At 36.8% G+C, this 19,002-nt stretch overlaps 1 protein-coding gene across 2 annotated transcripts in view; it reads right to left on the reverse strand.

Annotated features, from left to right (window-relative positions):
• Positions 1 to 19,002, reverse strand: part of PIP5K1B (phosphatidylinositol-4-phosphate 5-kinase type 1 beta) — a 97,018-nt gene that overhangs the window by 24,616 nt on the left and 53,400 nt on the right. For both annotated transcript variants that reach the window (XM_084224557.1, XM_084224556.1), the window contains exons 7-9: positions 14,159 to 14,276; positions 10,548 to 10,700; positions 8,511 to 8,810 (exon numbers count right to left, since the gene is read on the reverse strand). In XM_084224557.1, coding sequence (XP_084080683.1) covers positions 8,511 to 8,810; positions 10,548 to 10,700; positions 14,159 to 14,276 — 571 coding nt within the window. The remainder of the gene's footprint in view (positions 1 to 8,510; positions 8,811 to 10,547; positions 10,701 to 14,158; positions 14,277 to 19,002) is intronic.

The following is a 19,002-nucleotide window of genomic DNA, read 5'->3' on the forward strand; positions in this document are numbered from 1 at the left end:
TTACTATTCACACAAGTCAAGTGCTCTAATTAGCTGAAGGCTCTTGTAACAAGTGAGAAAGAAAGATGCACAGCTGAAATGTAACCTGATGTTATTTTGTAGTCAAGGAAGATAATTCCAGGCAGCACCTTTTCCTTTATAGCAAATAATCAATTAATGGTTCCATCATATACTTATGAAAACCACATTTTTAAAATTATCTGTAATCCACATTTCAGACCTCCCTGAGCATTTTTGCCTGTACTCCTCTCTTATCTCCCCTCCATCTCCTATTTATAACAGAGGCCATACTCTTGGAGAACTTTCAAATGTCAACAAGAGTATTTGCTGCCATCCCCTTATTAGCAGCTAATGGGATTGTAGTACAATATCACACACCTCTCTACTAGAGTAAATAGAGCCTATCTAAACTCAAAAGACAGGTTTTACTTCTGAAGCATGACTTAACCAACCATCCATTTCTTCTAGCTCTACCAACCATTTCTGTCTCTGCCAGCATGTCTTCTCTCACACACAAATAGTTTCATTTGTTTTTAGTCAGCTACACCATTACAAAGTCTGGCTTGCTGTCATTGAAAGGCAATACAGCTCAAGTCAATACCCCAACATGAACTAAAGCAAGCTGCAGTCACATCTAGTAATATAACCAAACTGTTCACAGCAACTGTTTAATGTCAGACAGCAACTGTGTTTAATGCCTTACACGACATTGCTAAGTGGAGGGAGAAACACCAGTAACAGCCAGGAGGGATTATGCTGTGCTCACCTCTCCTTTACCTCATGCAGCTCAGCAGTGATTCATGATGTGTTTTGGCACATAGTGCCTGAAGATAATGGTGTCATTTTTGTCACAGAATCAAGAGGCAATAGTATGTCTTTTTATGTGAACAAGAAAAAAAGTAATTTTACAGAGATGAGAGCAGATTCCAGGTATGTAATTCTGATGAAGATTATCCAAGCATAAGTGTTTTTGGTTAAGCAGAAACATCCCTTCCCTTTATGGGGGAAAAAAAAGCAATATCAGCACTTGTATAGGTTTAAAAACTATATGGCAGTAAATCAGTAATTTAGTATGGATCTGTATGTCTAATCATAAGGGTTTTATACCACTTACCCTAATTGTTGGAAAAATACTCATTGCTCAGATAACCAGAGTAGTGATGAAACAAAGCATAAATGTAGAAAGGCACAAAATCAGACCTGATTTTCAGACTCAAAGAATGCCTTTAAGACACCATGGGTTTGCTCTTGTGCAGAGGGATCCTACTCAGCAACGCCTTAGTGGAACAAGAAGAAGGCTGCTAATGTATGGCCTTAGTAGTCCACAGCATCTTCTGATGACAGAACTCACAAAGGATTTCATACACAACAAAAGCTGTATTCTAGCTACAGTATTCTGAAATTTCGTTATGCATTGTGTGGACATGTTTGTGGTTTACAATCATAAATTGCAAAAATAGCATGGCTAACAGGTACAAAGGCACTTGGTTCCAAAAACACCTAAAATTTTATTTACTGGTTAGTTATTGCTACACTTTACTCAGACTTTCTCAGAAAGAAATGACAACATCATGTATTCATTCAGAAATATGTAATCAATGAATGTTTGTCATCAAATGCTAAAACTAAGTTCAGGATAGGCTTAAAAATAACCTTAATAAGCAATACTGTTCATGCAAAACCAGAACAGGAGCTAGTCAGGGAAAAGCATTGCCACATTTATTTTAGAGTTATAAATTACTGCTGACAGTTCTACCTCCAACATATTCTTTACTACATTTTGAATTAGGTCATATTACACACATGATTTTACTGCACTAATTACATAACCTACCTCTACAATTGGATCTAGTCCCCTGAGAGGCTGTGCTGCAATGTTCTGCTCCTTCTTCCACAGGGACCTCTTATGTGATAAAATTAATCCTTCTCACTACATCAATTCATCACTACCACTTAAACCCATACTACTTGTACAGTACAACAGACCATGCCTTGACAATTTATGATTTTGGCATAGGATTACCGAAAAACATCATAAAAACAAATTTCATTATTGCAGTTCATTAACAGACTGAAACACCTTCACATCCAATGGATTAACTGCAGCACAATTTCTTGTAAACAGCACACAGCATAAGAACCTTGTCCCCCATACACTCTGTTCATGGCCCTACGCAGAGGTGGCATTACGCTGTCCACAAAGTGTCTTCAGGATATCATTACATGATCTGGCTGTCTGCCTACAGCTTTGATGTACGTTTCTGATTACTTCCCCTTAGAAATGTGTTAACCAAACCAACCACTCCTTATGCAAATTAACCTTTGTGACCATATCTAAGCAGGTTTCGGTCCCCATTTGTTTCTAATGAAACTTCTGGTAAGAAATAACTAACCAGAATAATAAGAAAGAATCTCATAAATCAGCACTCAACAAAGCTTTGTGTCAAACTCCTCAATCTGTATTAAGACAGTAAATCAGCTGGATTTACAGCTGAATATATCTGAGTTGTTCTCACATATGTATCTTCATTAATATTTAAAATACCAAATTGTGATAATTTTAAAATATGCAAGTAACATTCTGCACACACAGTTGTACAAAATAATCTGTTTCAACAAGGACAAGTTACAAAATGCAGAACATTTCTTTTCCTGTGCTGAGGTTTGCTTGCAGATACTTTTGATGATTTTAGGACTGCTTTTGAGAGGCACCAGCAAGTTTTGCTACAGAGGCACCAAAATTATAACCTAATCTAAGGAAAAAACCCCATTCAAATAAATTACAATATTACATGGCTATATTCATAGCAAAAGGAGAAAGCCCTGCAAAACACCTGACTCTATCCTTGTGAGATCACTAGAAATTGACATAAACTCCTAGAAATACACTACTTATCTACTTATTTAGGTAAAGGGATCCCAGTCTTTGCTCATTGAACCATTATGACATGTTCCTTGCTAGCAAAATGGCACTGTGGGGTTTCAGCAAGAATGGTCTTAATCATGCTGTGTACTAACAAATGGTGGATTTGATAATGACAAGTACACCTAAGTTCATTAACTTAACATTAAATTGTTCATCTTGGTAGTATTTATGTGTGCTAATTCACTAGCTACACAGATTCTGTCAACACAGTGTTGTCACTTCGTCACCAAGTACCGCTGTCAAGACTGACTTCAGCTGCTCTGAAAACTTCCAGATGGCAAGTGACACTCACCCCTTGTAGCCTTAAGCACTATTTTGTTTCCTACCACATTAAAAACCCACAGTAAAATGGCATCACAAAATATGTTGTTTCAGAACATAAAAAATTATCTCTCTAAATCAGATTTTCTTTTCTCAGAGCTAATCAGATGTTAAACTATTCTGTGAATCATCTTAGACATGGTTACGCTCCACTATCTCAGCCACTGACTAACTGAGCAAAACAAGTATTTCTGCCATGAAATGTCATTTTTTTTTATATGCAGGCAGCCCGAACTACACACTGTCTGACAGAGAAATCTGCATTTACATTTGCTATTCATGCAAAACAGCATGCAAAAAAGTCATTGGATCACTTTCATAAAAGGGTCAAGAAAAATACAACTCAAAAGAAAAAAATTAGAAGCTTATTTAATGAAAGTACTAAATGGATAACCATGCAAGAAAATATTTCCTCTCCTACAAGCATTCTGGAAAAAAAAAAAGTGACGTAGGAATTAACACAGTGGAAAGAAGACTGATTTTACAACATAGCAATAATTACTATTCAACATAATGAGCTATATGAAATAAACACAAATTAAAGGACTGTCTCACAAAATAACCATGTTGTAGGAACAAGTTCACAAATGTCAATGCCTAAAAATGGGTCTTGTTTAGAAAAAATCTATCCCAAGAAAATGAATCATCACATTCCCACCAAAGCATATGTGGAATCACTTTCCATTTCAACAGAATTCTCAAAATATATTGTTAACTAACATTCCAAAACTAACAATATGGATTCTGATTTTAAAAGTAAAAGTAACAAGAAATTCCTAATGTCAATTGATATGACAGGAGTGATAATAAAAAGATCCAAGAGATCTACTGTGGCATTCACATTCTCTGAAAAAATTCCTTTGCCCAGGATTTTTCTCCTGGGAAGCTGAGAAGCCTCAGAGAAAAGGAAAACATATCTCATTTTGTTTCTCCTGTGTTGTGCTCATATGTGGAATGTGTTTGGAGATTGTTTACCCACAGGTGATTGTTTCATTGGATTCTGGTGTGAGTTGTTTTGACTCTTTGGCCAATCAGGGCCAAGCTGCGTCAAGACTCTGGAAAGAGTCACGGAGTTTTCATTATCTTTTTAGCATTTAGTAAGTATCCTTTCCGTATTCTTTAGTAGAGTATAGTATTCTTTAATATAATATAGTATCATAAAGTAATAAAGTAGCCTTCTGAGAACATGGAGTCAGATTCATTATTCCTGCCTTCATCGGGAGGAAGCAAATACAAAAATAATGTTTCCCAGCAAATACAATAATCTACAGCATCATGCTATGGCAGTTTCCCTCAAACTACCATTTCTGACAAACTGGCCCTTCGTCTGAGATAACTATGTTCTCCAACTCCATGCCACATCATGCCATCTTTTATTTCTGTCCTATGCTGCAGTTTAATATTTCATTAAATTATGCCAACACTACTGTTTGTAAGGATATGCTGTACAGTGGGTCACTGAAGTTATTTGGCTTAAAGAATTATCCGTGTAGATCCTTTGAGGTAAAAAAAAGGCAAAAAACTGCAAAACACTACTCACACTACTAAGGGATTTGAAAAATTCTGTGGATAAATTTGGTCATATGAGGTCTGCATTACATTTGCTACAGCACAAAACAGATGTGCAATCACATCATAAAATTTTTGTATCAGCTGGCTGAAACAACAGTGATGAAATAATACCTAAGTCTCAAACTTAGGAGATATGATCCTCTTTAAATTTCCTTATCTTTATAGGTTTCTTCATTAGTCACTTTTAAAATGCAATTTCCTCAGAAAAAACCTGTGTTTTTTGCCATAAAGGTAAAATGCAGTCTCTCAAAACCCATTCATTTCTCAATAGTAAAAACATGTTCAAATTATTTTTTTTGCTCTTAAAAATTACATGACCACAATTTGATTGTTACTGCTTCTCCAAAAAGGCAATGATAGGATAGCTACAGAAAGTCTCAGCAATAGTCTGGAATTTGAAAGGTAGTTTCAATTTTCAATTGTGTACATTGTATATATGATAAATTAATGAATGTTCCATCTTTAGGAACATTGTAATATTACACTCCTTGCTTCAGTTAAGGTGCAAATACTGCAAAATGAACTGTGAGACAAGTTTTCAGACCCCGTCACCTCAAGTGTGAACAAAACAAGCAGGGGATGCAGGAGCTGAACAATGCTATCAACCTGTACTTGTTCCAGCACAGATAATCTGGAGGCACCAGCCCATGAGGAATCACCACAAACAACTCAGCTCCATTCTCTAATTGGGCAGGTCAAGCATTTCCTCACCAGCACTGCCAGGAGGTGTGAAAGGCAGAACTATTCCAGCAGCAGTCCACCATTGCAGCACTGCATTCCCTGGGGAAGGAGCTCTGTGTCACTTGTCAAGATGGTCTGTGCTGGCTGAATAGGTGTATCAGGAGGCCAATTCAGCTAAGCAAGGAAGCCACAGAACAGCTTGAATGTGAAAAGCCAGCCTACAGCCTACAGGACAGGTGAGGATAGACAGGCCAGAAAGGAGGAATAGAGAAACATTGTCTGGGCATCTAGGGATGGCAGCTGTGATCAAGGAAGCCAAAGGTCAGATAGAGTTGAGACTAGCAAGGAATACCAAAACACAGAGAAAAGCTGACCGAGGAAGACATGAGTCCATTGGTGAATAGGGGAGGAGATTCAGTGGCAGCAGTCACAGACCATAGCAGGACCCCACCACCACCGTCTTTCATTACCAGGAAATTCTGCCAGGCCTCTGAACTTAGCGATGGATCTTAAGGACAGGGACTAGCAGACAGGGATGTTTATATTTAAGGAGTAGAAGAAAAGTCCATTGCTTTCTGATTCTGATTGCAAATGTGAGCAATAGAAATACAATCCATATTGAAGCAACACAGAAGAGAATTTCTTAGTCCTGATATACTGGAAAGATCAAAAATTTCCTTTCTGAAATGAATTCTTCATTTCAAGTACCTACCCTAACTTCTTCACTTTGAAGTAGCAGTAAAAAGAAATGACAAGTTTTCAAGTCCTAAAAAGCTGGTCAGTTATCACTATACTGATCCAAATACCTCATGCACAGAAAAAAGCAGAGGCAACACTGATGTCCTTTTCACAAAATGTCTTTTTACAGGCAGAAATAAAAGGCAGGTAGTCAGATCCGACCTTATTAACTGAGCAAATTCAGCGATATGAAAGATAACAGTGTCTGCTCCTTCTATTTTACAATACAGAGTAAGACTTGTTTGAATAGGAAAAAAAGGCAGTTAATTTTTTCTATACATATAACTTTCAGTGTGTTTATATGGATATATCTAAAGATACACATAGACATCTACTTTATTGTGCATATGTGTATTTATGTAAATACACTGATTACTATAGGAGAATTTTCTTCTTTACTTTTAATACTTTTAAAATTTAGCTGGGCCTTTAGGAACTCTAGACTAACTTTAGAGTTGTTAATTTAAGATATTCATTGAAAAGGATTATATTAGGACTCAAATAACACGTAGTAGGAATTTTCCCAGACTCCCAAAGAATCATTAAGAATCCCCTTATAGGTAATAATTAAATTATTGATTCTTGTTTTTACTTTTCAGTCCAGTTCCATCTTTTAGATACCCTCTATTATTTCCAATACAATAGATTTCCCAAGCTCTGACTGGATAAGTAACCTTGGACAAATGGGGGATGCACAGAAAGGCATCCAGATCCCCAGATGCGACATACTGATGCATCATTCTCTGTCATCACACATGGTAGGAGCTCAGGAAATACTCACTGCAAGAAGCTAGAGAGAGAACAATGTGCTGTGTTAGATAAATGTCTCATGCTGAATACACAGCTGAACATGAGGTCACACAGCTTTACAAACCAATCACAAGGCATTGCAGACTTCTGTGATAAACAAAAAATTCTATTCATGTGTAAAAACAATGCTTTCCATCTTGTACCACAGGTGGCAGTGAACAACAAACTCTGATATTCAGGGTGTCTCTTCTATGTGGTGAGTTCAGACTATCCATTTTCCTTTATTATTATGAAATTTTTACGATTTCTCTCGGACAAAGCAAATCTTTTCTTTCCAAAACCCCATGAATCCTGGGAAGTTCTGAGAGATCTGGAGTCTCCCTTTTCCTACTTTACATTTTCTTACCCATGCTACAGGAAAAAAAAAAAATTACAGCAATTCTCTCTGTCCATAATAGTGATGGTGATTCCATTCACCAAGGTCCTCTCAAAGAGCAATGACAGGTATCTCTTTTCTGCCTTGAAAATATTTTGTGGACAGCTTTTATGTGGACATTTCAGCTGAGGAAGAAATTACCTTGCTCAAGAAGACTGCTGCCTGTCTTCCCATTGCTAGGTAACCAAGAGACATATTCACAGCAGTTTATCAGTACATACAGTTTATCAGGCATAATAAAGTTCCACAGGACTAATTATATCTCAAGAAAAAAGTAATTAAAATCTCCAAATTAATGGAAATCATCATCATCATCAACAAATGTACTGGACTTCATTCCTGTATTAATCTGTATTGCCACAGATGGATCAGCGTAATCCTGGATGTGCATAGAAATAGAGGCATAGCCCTGGAACTTAGGGTTGTGCTAGATGATAAACTTGATGAGTTAGCAATGTGCCCTGGTGGCTAGAATGTCCACTTGTATCCTGGGGTACACTGAAGGCAGTACAGCCACCTGGTTTGAGAAAGGGGATTGTGCCACTACACTCAGCATTGGAGCAGCCTCGCCTCGAGAACTGCATGCAGTTTGGGGCTCCACAGTGTAAGGAGGATATTAAATATAAGAATGTGTCCAAAGGAAGGCAACCAAGACAGTGAAAGGACTACAGGGCATGATTTGTAGGGAGGAGAGGAGGATATAAGGTTTGAGGGTGACAGAAAGGGTGGTGCTGATCTCTGGTGCCTGGTGATAGGATGCAAGGGAACAGCTTAAAGCTGCATTGGGAAAGTTCAGAGTGGATAGAAGAAAAAGTACTTCAGTGAGATGGTGATTTAGCATTGGAACCAGTTCCACAGTGAGGGAAGTGCTCATGGTCCCCAGTCTGTTGGTGTTCAAAAAGAATTTGGACATTCCATCTATGACTATGACCTCAGATCACAACAGCTTAACTAAAATACAGGCTTCATCAGTGCTCTGACATCCATAGTTATCCCTCCATAAATAGCAAGGAAAACAAATAGAGGTTAAGTAATCTGTACTGAGTAAATTTAGAGGTGAACACAGAAGTTTAAATATATACTCACTCGACAATCCCGTTGTAGTGTTTTCATGAGTGCACTGTGTGTTTCAGAGTCAAAATACAACCCTTCATGCATATCTTGAAGGAAATCCAGGTCTTTGAATGTTGGGTTGGACTTCTCCCTCTCTTTTCTTGATGCTCTGCGTTTGTATGTGGAGCCTTTCAAGTCATATGTGAAATGCATTTTCAAGGCTCGTGGCAAAACATTGTTCATGACAACAATTCTAATATTAATGCCTCCTGACTGAACGCAGTACAGCCCATAAAATTTTGGAAGAAGAGTCCTTGGATTCTGGTTCAGATTCTAAAACAAAAGAGATATTTTTAAATACATCTATTTTCAATGAATTTCCATGCTTAAGAAAGGGTCTTCTTTAACAGCAAAATACATTAACAAACATGAAGAAAATTATGAATGTTTTCTTATTCAGCACTGTTTCTTCAACCAGTTGATTATCTTTGTGGGTTTCTATTCCAGAAAGCTAGCATAGGCAAAAGCTGGCATTTTTGCCAGGAACTTATAAAGGGCAAAAGCAGAGCACTAACTACATTTATGCCAGGTTTCTATTTCTCTCAGAAAAGAGCAGGCTAGGTCAAACCTAAAAGCATCCCAAAGACTTAATTTTTTTTTCCGACCTGAATAACCTTTGTGTTTTACCTGCTGGAAGGAGTCTGGGTTAAATGTAGTTCTCATTATCTTGACTTGGATTCTGAAAAACAGAACCCCTCTCTCCCATGAGGCTTTACACACTCAGGATTAGTGCCAAATGACTAAATTATTTCCAAAGGCATGTGAGGTCATAATAGAACCACAATTGACCATCAGAACAGAAAAGTGTGAAATAATCCAAATTCCACAACAGGTAAAATAAATTAGGTAGGAGAGGATAGAGGTGAGAGAGAAAATCCTTCTTCTGAATACAACTGTTCTCAGTCTTCAGCATGAAAAAGAAAGAAGGGGAAAAACTACTTCAGGTCTTAGATGATTACTAAGTTACAACATACAACTATCAGAAGAAAGTATTTTCACAGAAATAAGCACAGTGATTGAAGTTTTATATTTTGGAAGCAATTAATTGCATAGCAGTGAGAATAAAGGTCCCAGAAATAATACAAACTGGCCTTCTATGTACTTGTGATAACTCAAACTTGTGCTAAGTGGATTATCATGATTAGGAACAACAAAACCTGCCACCATTGTCCTTTTTGATGTGTCAGTACACATCTTTTTTTTCTTACACACAGAGTGAATCCATGTTACTTTAGTGCAATAATGACAACATTCCTCATTTTTAGTATAAGTGAGAAGGTAATTTTTCAAGTATTTACGTCAGGAAACAAAGCAGGAAAAGAAAGTCAGTCAGGTCTAATAATACAAAGTCCCACATACCACCCAGAAGAATGCCTGTTCATATGTATGGGTGGCTCTTGTTACCAAAAAAAAAAATTAATTCTACTTACTTTTTAATCAATGGTTTTCCCTTTAGATGATACACAAAACCCAATACAATGGACTTAGAATTAGCCCTCAAAAAGCTCTATTTAAAAATTAAGTTTTGAATAAATTACATGGATAAAAATATCTTTTACATCATTGCTTTAATACATTAAAAATGGAAATCAGAAGTAGTTGGAAACAAAAGGGAAACTGACCGGTCTAGTTTCTTTGTCCACTCTGAGTGAAATGCAGAGGGTAGACAAACACAAAATGGAGAAAGAAAATTGAATTAGAAATTTAGAAACCTTATTTTGTTGCTAGCTTATTAGAAGCAAAGTTTGGTATCAAATTAGATTATGACATTCAGCTTCATCTTGAATGCTAAAAGAGCACCAATTCTTATCTTAAATATATTCTTGGTTTATATCTATTCTTTCTGTTGGGTGTGTAGGGCATGAATTACAAAGGCAGGTAAAAATGTAAAAAATATTACAAAAAATACAGATTAACTCAGTGGAATATTTCAAGACAAATGAAACTGAATCTTCAGAAGTGACATGAAACAGGAGAAATAGAAGTAAAATAAAGTCTTCAATTACTTACCATATAATAACCTGGCAAGAGCTTCTGAAGAAACTCAGCCTCTTTGTGTTGAACTGTTTTGATGATGAATTCGTCACCACTAGTTACAAAAAATAAAGACCCACTGGCACCTGGGTTGGATAATTCAATTAAAGGTTCACTGCAGATTGAGTACTGGAAGAGACAAAAATTGCTTTTCACTGCCAATGCGTGCATTACCCAGACACAAGTTTAATATGAAGAACTGCAGGTTCAAGTAGTTACAAGAGAATCACGTAGCAACACTACTGCTGCTGCCTGAAGTTTGTCAGGCTACTCCCCGGGCCATGCTGCACAACTACATCCATGGAGGAGAGCTGGCAGCTGAGCATATATCCCTCTTCACGTTCCAAAGCAAAAGGTTCCTTTGGAGTGAGACCAGTGGTTGATGTGGAAGGAGTTGATCTCCATGCTGTCAGCACAGCAAATTCTGTCAAAAGCTTTGAGAAGACATTTTCACTGGAACTGTTTGCTTTTCACATCCATTTTTTGAAAGAAACAGGTACAAGATGGTAAAAAAATAAACTGGGAGAAAAATATTCTGTGCAACTCAGATTGAAACTATTAGACTGAACTTGGTATAACTATAGCAACTAATTTTAGTATAGTTACTAATTTTTTAAATCTTTTACTAGTTTTATGATTGAAAACCACCTGAAACAGAAAAAAACCCCAATGCCAGTAAGCGAGAAAAACTGGAATTTGAAGGACCATTATATTGCATATTTAGCCAGGCTTCCTTTTCCACAGGACACATTAAGAATTACAATCTCATTAAGGAGGAAAAAGACACCAAAGACTATGCCTTACTAGTAGAACCATACTCATACAGAGACTAATGTACATTTATTAAGTGTCCACTACTCCAAACGTCATTCAAATTAAATGGAGAGTTGACATTCAGCTCAAAACCATAGAAAAATCTATCTATATTAAACTTGAAAGAAGTGATACCAGAAAATCTAATAAATACGTTCTTTTGTGAGCCCTTGAACTAAAGGGCTCATAGGAAACATGCATCCTCTTATCCTAGCTCCAGCTAAGGCTTATAATTTTTAAGAGAATTTTGTATGATATATAAGTATTTCTTCTCCTTGCTTATACTCAATTCCAATTAATACAAAATACCTTTCATGTAAATCCCATAGTTGAAATTTTCTACAGACAGAATAGTCATACCAATCTGTAACACTACAAACCTTTAGACCAACTCAGCAGTTGTACTGCATTTTTGTACTGCAATCGCATTTTTCTTTCCAAAATATTTAAATCTTAATGAGCAACTGTCACCGTGATAAACATTTGAATAAAATTATCCTAAACATTAAAGCTTGATAGAACAGTATAACATAAGCACAAGACATTGACCTACACTCTGCATTGTTGTTTTCCAGTGGTATGCATTTCTGTAAAAAAAAAATCAACCCACCAAATGCTGCTAATACAAGGGGCCCAGCTAGTTTTGACTGGACACTTCTGGAAGGCAAATCAAAACCAAAAGATAAGAAAATCGCCAAGAGCCAAGTGAGTATTTATAACCAAGAAGTTTCCCTGCAAAATGACAGTATTCCATGAGGTTTACAGTGACAATTTAATACTACCAGCTTTTCAAATGTATTTGCGCTTGTTATCCTGACTCCTACAGTGTGTTGCTGTTCATCCTCTTTGGAAAAGGTGAAGCTTTAATTCTTGAGCTTCATCACTTCAAATTAACAGTGTAAACTTACATACACTTGCTGTAATTTCTACTCTTCTTATATTACTTCACATGCCCTTCAGCCACACTAGACAATAATTTACTACTTACATACCACTTGTGTGTTTTCCTGTGCCAAGTGAAAAAAGAATCTGCAACAAATTGTCTTTACTAGTAACTTCCCTCAGGGAATAGTCTTTTTGTACTTAAAATGACTGTCACAAATCTTATTCTCAGCATGCAGTGTTTGTATAAACTTTAACTTCTGCTACTGCAAAAGCTTCCTTAGATGGAAAAGAAGTTGCAGGTGATAATAACTTTGCTTTAGGAAGCACAGTCCTTTTAGCAGCTGGCAACACAGCCCACATACTTCAGCTTTTACCAAGACCATAAAAAGAGATAAGATAAATAGCACATTAAATAATGATACAACTGTAACCCATGATGTCCTTGTCTCTAAGCTGGAGAGGCATAGATTTGATGGATGGATAACTCAGAGGATAAGGAATTGGTCATACTCTAAGAGTTGTGGTCAATGGAAGGAAGAAATTCTTCCCTCTAAGGATGGTGAGGTGCTGGAGTGTGTGGTCTAGAGAAGTTGTGGATGCAACTAGAATTCAATACCAGACTGGATGGTACTGGACAGTGCTTTGAGCAACTCAGTGTAGGGCAAGATGTCCCTGCCCATGGCAGTGAAGTTGGAAATAAATCATGTTTGAGCCCCTTCCAATCAAAACCATTCTATGGCTCTCTGATTTATAAAATTCCCAAACAGCTTTATTTCCTTTATACTACAATTTATAATTCAAAATAATGATTTTTTTTTATATGTAACTATGGTCTTGAGGACTACTAAGATAAAATCCATATGTAGCACTAAAGAATTAAAATAAGACACCCACATTCAACCTAAAAAAAAGTAAAACAAGCCAAGTTTTGCTTTCAGACTTATTGTTCATCTAGGAAGAAAACCCCATTACAGCATAAAAAACTTGAACACAACAGAAACAATTTATTTAGTAGTATATTAATATTTCAGAACCATTTAATCGATTTTTCTTTTTTATTCACCCAAGCCCTTTCAAAGCCTTTTGGTCTTAAAGAAGCCATTATCAATAATAGAACAAAAGCTCATTCCGCATTTTAAAGCTCATTCAAAAAATGGCATATAAAGTTGCTAATTTGTACCAGAACTCTGATTTCTTGGATGATCCACCATGAAACAAACCGAACATGGAGCAAACATCTACAAGATGGGCAAACAGCTAGAAGACAATCCAATTCAGCATTCACTTTACCCTTCCAAAAGCAGAACCACAGGAGAATAAAATAGCGAATACTTGTTCTAGCAATATACAAAGTGGTTCTACCAAGTAAAGCCTGCTTTTACAATGTCAGCAAATGTGTAACTTTTTTCCTAGTGTAAACTGAACACTGTGAAAGAGTAAGTCTTCAATTTATAAAATAGAGAACAAAGGAGGCATTCTAAAATTCCTCATTTTTAGTCTGTCATCCATGTAGTGCAAAGCTAGACAGGAACATTTGCAGACTTCACTTTGTAATGACATGCGTAAGTAACTCAAATTACACAAAAGTACTTAATTAGAACTGAATTGATAAAAGTCACAAACTACTGATCATAACTTCTCTAGAAAAGTTATCTGAATGACATGGATGGTGCTCTAGTCAATCAACAAAGCAGGTTTTTTATACGAATTGTCTCAAAGATAAAGAATTAAAATTTTTGTCACTACTAAAAATATTCAGTAGTTATATACCCCTCCACACACAAAATTTCTTACTGATTTGGACATCCTTTAAGAATCCCTTTCTGCCACAATAAAACCAGCATGCTTTATAATAATTTGTAACTCAAAGGAAAACTGCAGGCTCTTACCAAATAGTCATCAGGCTTGATACCAAAAAGTTCTCTGAAATAGCGGAAGGCAAGAGGTGCATATGTCTTAAATCTGAAGTCAGGGTAATGATGAGCAGGGGTAAGATTGCTCCCTTCACTGAAAACAAAAACAAACCAAACCAAATTACTGAGTAATTATTAGCAGCTATTTTCATCACTAAGCTGCCTAACTTGACTGTTTCCCTGCTGAAAAAAGAGCATAAATGCAGATAAACCTCTCTATCATCATTAACCACTAATAGAAATGTCCATGAGAGACATTGCCAGCAAATTCCTTTTTCTCACCTTAAAGGAAATAACTATTTTCACCACCTGTATGCATTTGCATAAAGATCATGTTTAAACATGAACAGGACAAAGTCTGCATTCCAGAAGTCCATGGTAGAGACTGACTCCACCGAGTACTGAAAACTCTTGTGTCATGGTTGCTGTGCTCAAGTTGGCTCCAACCACAGCATCTCCCACCAGCCCTTCTCTGTTTGTAAGCAGCAGATCCAGCAGGGTAGCTCCCCTGGTAGGCTCACTTCCCAGCTGTATTGGGAAGTTATCTTCACACACTCCAGGAATCTCCTAGACTGCCTCCCCTCCGGTATCGAATTTCCAGCAGACATCTGGCAGGTTAAAATCACCCACAAGAACAAGGACTGGCAATCATGAAACATCATCATCACATCATAGAACAGTTCATCCACCTCCTCATCCTGGCTGGGTGGTCTATAACAGACTCCCACCAGGATATCTGCCTTTTTGGCCTTCCCCCGATTGTCACCCATAGGCACTCAGCCTTCTCATCGCCAGCCTTGAGCGCTGTACAGTCAGAACACTTCCTAATGTACAGAGTCCCCCACCACCTCTCCTTCCTTGCCTGTCCCTTCTGAAGAGCTTGTGAGCCATCCAGTGCAGCACTCTGCTCATCCCACCATGTTCCTGTAGTAGTGACTGTGTCATGGCTTTTCTGCTGCTTTATGGCTTCCTGCTCCTCCTGTTTCTTACCTGTACTCCTTAGCCCTTTTCCTTGTTTTATATTTATTACCTCATGGTATTTTTAGCCTGAGTTACAAAACTCTTGAGATGAATACTAGATATAAGATAAAGGTCAGCAGAAAATGCTGCTAGATTTCAAAAAAAAACCCCTAGGCCCATGGATTCATTTATGATAGAAAATGAGAGAGGTTTTTTAAGCAGAAGAAGAAAGTTCTACACTGTGATTTCAAAATAAACAAGAACACCTTTAAGACAAAGTTTCGGTACTGAAATCAGCCAGATAGAAACTTTCTAACATATTTTTATTAGAATATTAGAAATCAGGTCTTTATTACGGCATGCTGGCCACTCTGGGGATCTTTCCTCTAATCAAGGGCCCTGAGAGTCATGGGAACAGAGTTTTTACAATACACACTGATTATATTATCATTAGCTATCCCCACTTACTTGACTTTTTTGACATAATTACACCCCTTACCAGAAGTCTTCATCTGATTCTTTGGGATCTGTATTTAATGTCCAGTGTCCTTTCTGTGTGGTTGTTCCTTGACCTCTGCTTCTGAGTAACTGCAATATCATTGTTTTGCACAACTTCTACTTTGCCAGCCTTGTAGAGCTGAGCTGGCATCCTGCTTGTGTTTTGCATGACTTCTGTTTGTCTTTATTTATTTCTCCAATATTGTGCTGTTGTGTTCCACTTTCCTTGATAACAGTAAAATGCTGCTCTGTTTTACTGTTCTTATCAGTTTGGTCAGTGTCTGAATGGTTTGATAAATAGAGAAATACAAAATCCAAGACTTGACATAGTTGCTGAAATCAGCTTTTCCAGCACTTCTTTACTCATTTACTGTAACTAAATTATTCAGTAATGCAGAATGTACCATTATGTTTGGCAAAAAAGAATATCCAAAGGACACCAAAAAGAAAAAAAGGCTACAAATTCACACAGATATGAAAAGCAATAAATGTTAAGCAACATTCCTGAAAAAGATAATGAATAAAAATTAAATATAATGAAAGAATTTAAGCGCTTTCATATTTGTCATATGAACTTGCCACTTTTCATTAACAACAGTTTGATGACAGAAGCCTACTCAACCCACCTAACTGCCCCTGTGCTGCCAAACCCCACACAACTGAACTGTTTCAGTGACAGCAGGTGAACAAGCTTTCTCAGTCTCCAGAAAGGTGCAACACTTCAGACTCCTGAACAGGAGAGGAGGGGGAAAAAAAAAATAAAATCAATTTCTTTCTGGAATTCACCCATAACAAGATGCTTGTGGATGACATACATATGAATACATTAGAGTACTGCTGCTTCTTGGCGTGCTAAATCCTATAGGTAATAGTGAAGGCTGCCTAGTCCTAAAAAATTCCTCTGATCACTCTATATTTACTGCAGTATGACTCCAAGATATCAAAATCAAGTCCACATATGCTTTATTGTTCCATTATAGAGTTAAAAATGGAAATCAGTAGGAAACAAGCTAAAGATAGTAGTGTTTCTTTGCAGTTAAGATAGACTAATGCTCTTTCATAAGGCCTTTCTACTGCTCAGAACACTGCTAGATTTGTCTGACATTAAGTTTCACATAGCTGGTTGTGACTCACTGAATTTTTGTACAATATGAGGAATGCCCCAGTGGTCATATAGTTACACTGGAAACCTGGGGTCATACTTGTAAATGCATTTAATTGTCATAAGATGCAGAAATTAATAGAACAGAGCATTCTCTACTAAGGTATCACATAATTGTCAGGGAATATAAAGCATCTAAACTTTTTAATGAAGTTTTACATTTTGGTACTAAACACTTTTATAAATCTGTTTCCTGCAGCTGTAATTCAAAAGCTTCTCCTGTGAAAGCAAATGGATTACATGTCCTTACTATAACCATAACATGTACTGTCACTTCACTAAGGTGCAATGAAGGTAGGAGGTTTGCCATGACAACAGGACAGTTCTGAAGCATTTCATATGTGTATATGGAGTAAAATGGCCAACGCTGGGTCAGCAGGTGCACAGTAACACATAGCAAGTGGAGATTTATTGCTAAACAGAGCAATTATTTTGGAACAGCTTCCACATAGAGGGCAATTCCATGTATTTAGAACACAACAGGTACTTTATTACAGATATAACAGTCAATTTTGCTATACAGACAGCTTTCCTTATTCTTTATAAAATCATCTTTAAAAACACCTTCTGTTTAAGGTCTACAGAGTATTTTACCATACTCTGTTTCTGTTAATCATATTAATTAGTTTCAGCTTCACTACCTAACAGAATAGTTTACTGATCCCAACAGTAAGCTCTTCTGTAATTCATGAAGCAAGCTTGACACAAATTTAAGATTTCTTGTTAGTACTCTGGAAAATACTTTTAAGGTTTTCCTGATGGTACTTCTAACAGCAAAAGCACCCTCACTTCCAGTAATTTCTTACAGTAATGGAAACCTTTCAAATTCGTTATCAATTTGAAGCTCATATGACAAGTATGAATTGAGTATGGCCTTGCTCTTTCTGGAAAAAGACAAACTCCACTGTACAGAATGCTTGATCTAAGTACATCCCTACCCTATTTAGAATTATTCACATTCCACTCTGTTAGCTATTGAAAGAATGTATTCTGTGGTTTCTCTTCACATTTTCTTGATGCATTTTACAGTTTCATTCTCATGGGATTAAAGTGTATGTGCAAAGCACTACATATAACGATTTTTAATTAGTGTAGAGAATTTCAATGAAGGGATGAAAGGGGACAATTGCATCTTTGAAATTTATCCAAAAAATGCCCATGATGCATTAACAAAAAGTTAAATTTGTAAAATGGTTTGTACACAATAAAAAAGGGGGTAACCATGTAACTTCCCTTTTAGCTAGTTTAAGCACAGGCCTACCAGAAAAACAAAGATAAAGACTTTAAAATTAGCTCTGTCTCTGGCAATCTTGAGCAATTAAAGTCTTTCTATATGAGCTATGACAAAAAAATACGGGCTTTGGAACGATTAGGGAACAATTGTAATTTATGAAGTATTTTAATAACCTTAGATGCTATACCCCACAAAAGAAAAAGATTCATAGGCAGACTAAAGAAGAGAGACTAAGCTTAAAATGCAAGTTTGGTTTAATATTTATATTGTAATTTTTATTTTTTTTAAATCAAGTACACCTAGAAATGACAGTATGTGCATCTAAGCCTGCCCCTTTGTAAATGCTGAGAGTGGATTTAAAGCCTAGGTGGTGCAATATCAAACTAAAAGTGAAGTAAAACTAATTACATTTTTAATGGCTAACCCCATGGCTGTAAAAATTTGCTAAACAAGACACCCAGATACATTTCTTGGCAGCTTTTCTTATCTATGGCCTCACCCTGGTAGGATGCACTCAGGAGATACCACACCTATCTTAAGGGGCAGAGAAAGCCAGCTGCATAAATTGGTAGCAAGCCTACCTCACTGAGGATTGTTCAAAGGCTCTGATGGAGCTGTTATCAAAAGAATTAGTCTGTAGTTGTGACCCCGTGTATAACTTTGCTGGGTGTATTGTAAAAAAACTGAAGAGGAGGAACACATCAGTTCTTTCAGTGAAAGCAACGCTTTCTTAGATTGCAAAATCAAAATAAAATGCCCTCAACATTAAAAACTAAGATTATCCAATATCAGTTTCATTGCCCTTGAATACAGCTGCTTTTTAAAAATTCATCACAACGTGTTTCAGCTCTAAAAACTGTATCAAACAAACACATGCTGCAGGTCAGATAGTGCTTTGGTATGTTCCTTTCCTGTACACAATTTCAGGAAAGCATAATTTCCCACATGGTGGAAGGTACCATGTTT

The sequence above is a fragment of the Fringilla coelebs genome, assembly GCF_963513975.1.
Source record: "Fringilla coelebs genome assembly, chromosome: Z".
NCBI classification, from domain to species: Eukaryota; Metazoa; Chordata; class Aves; order Passeriformes; family Fringillidae; genus Fringilla; species Fringilla coelebs.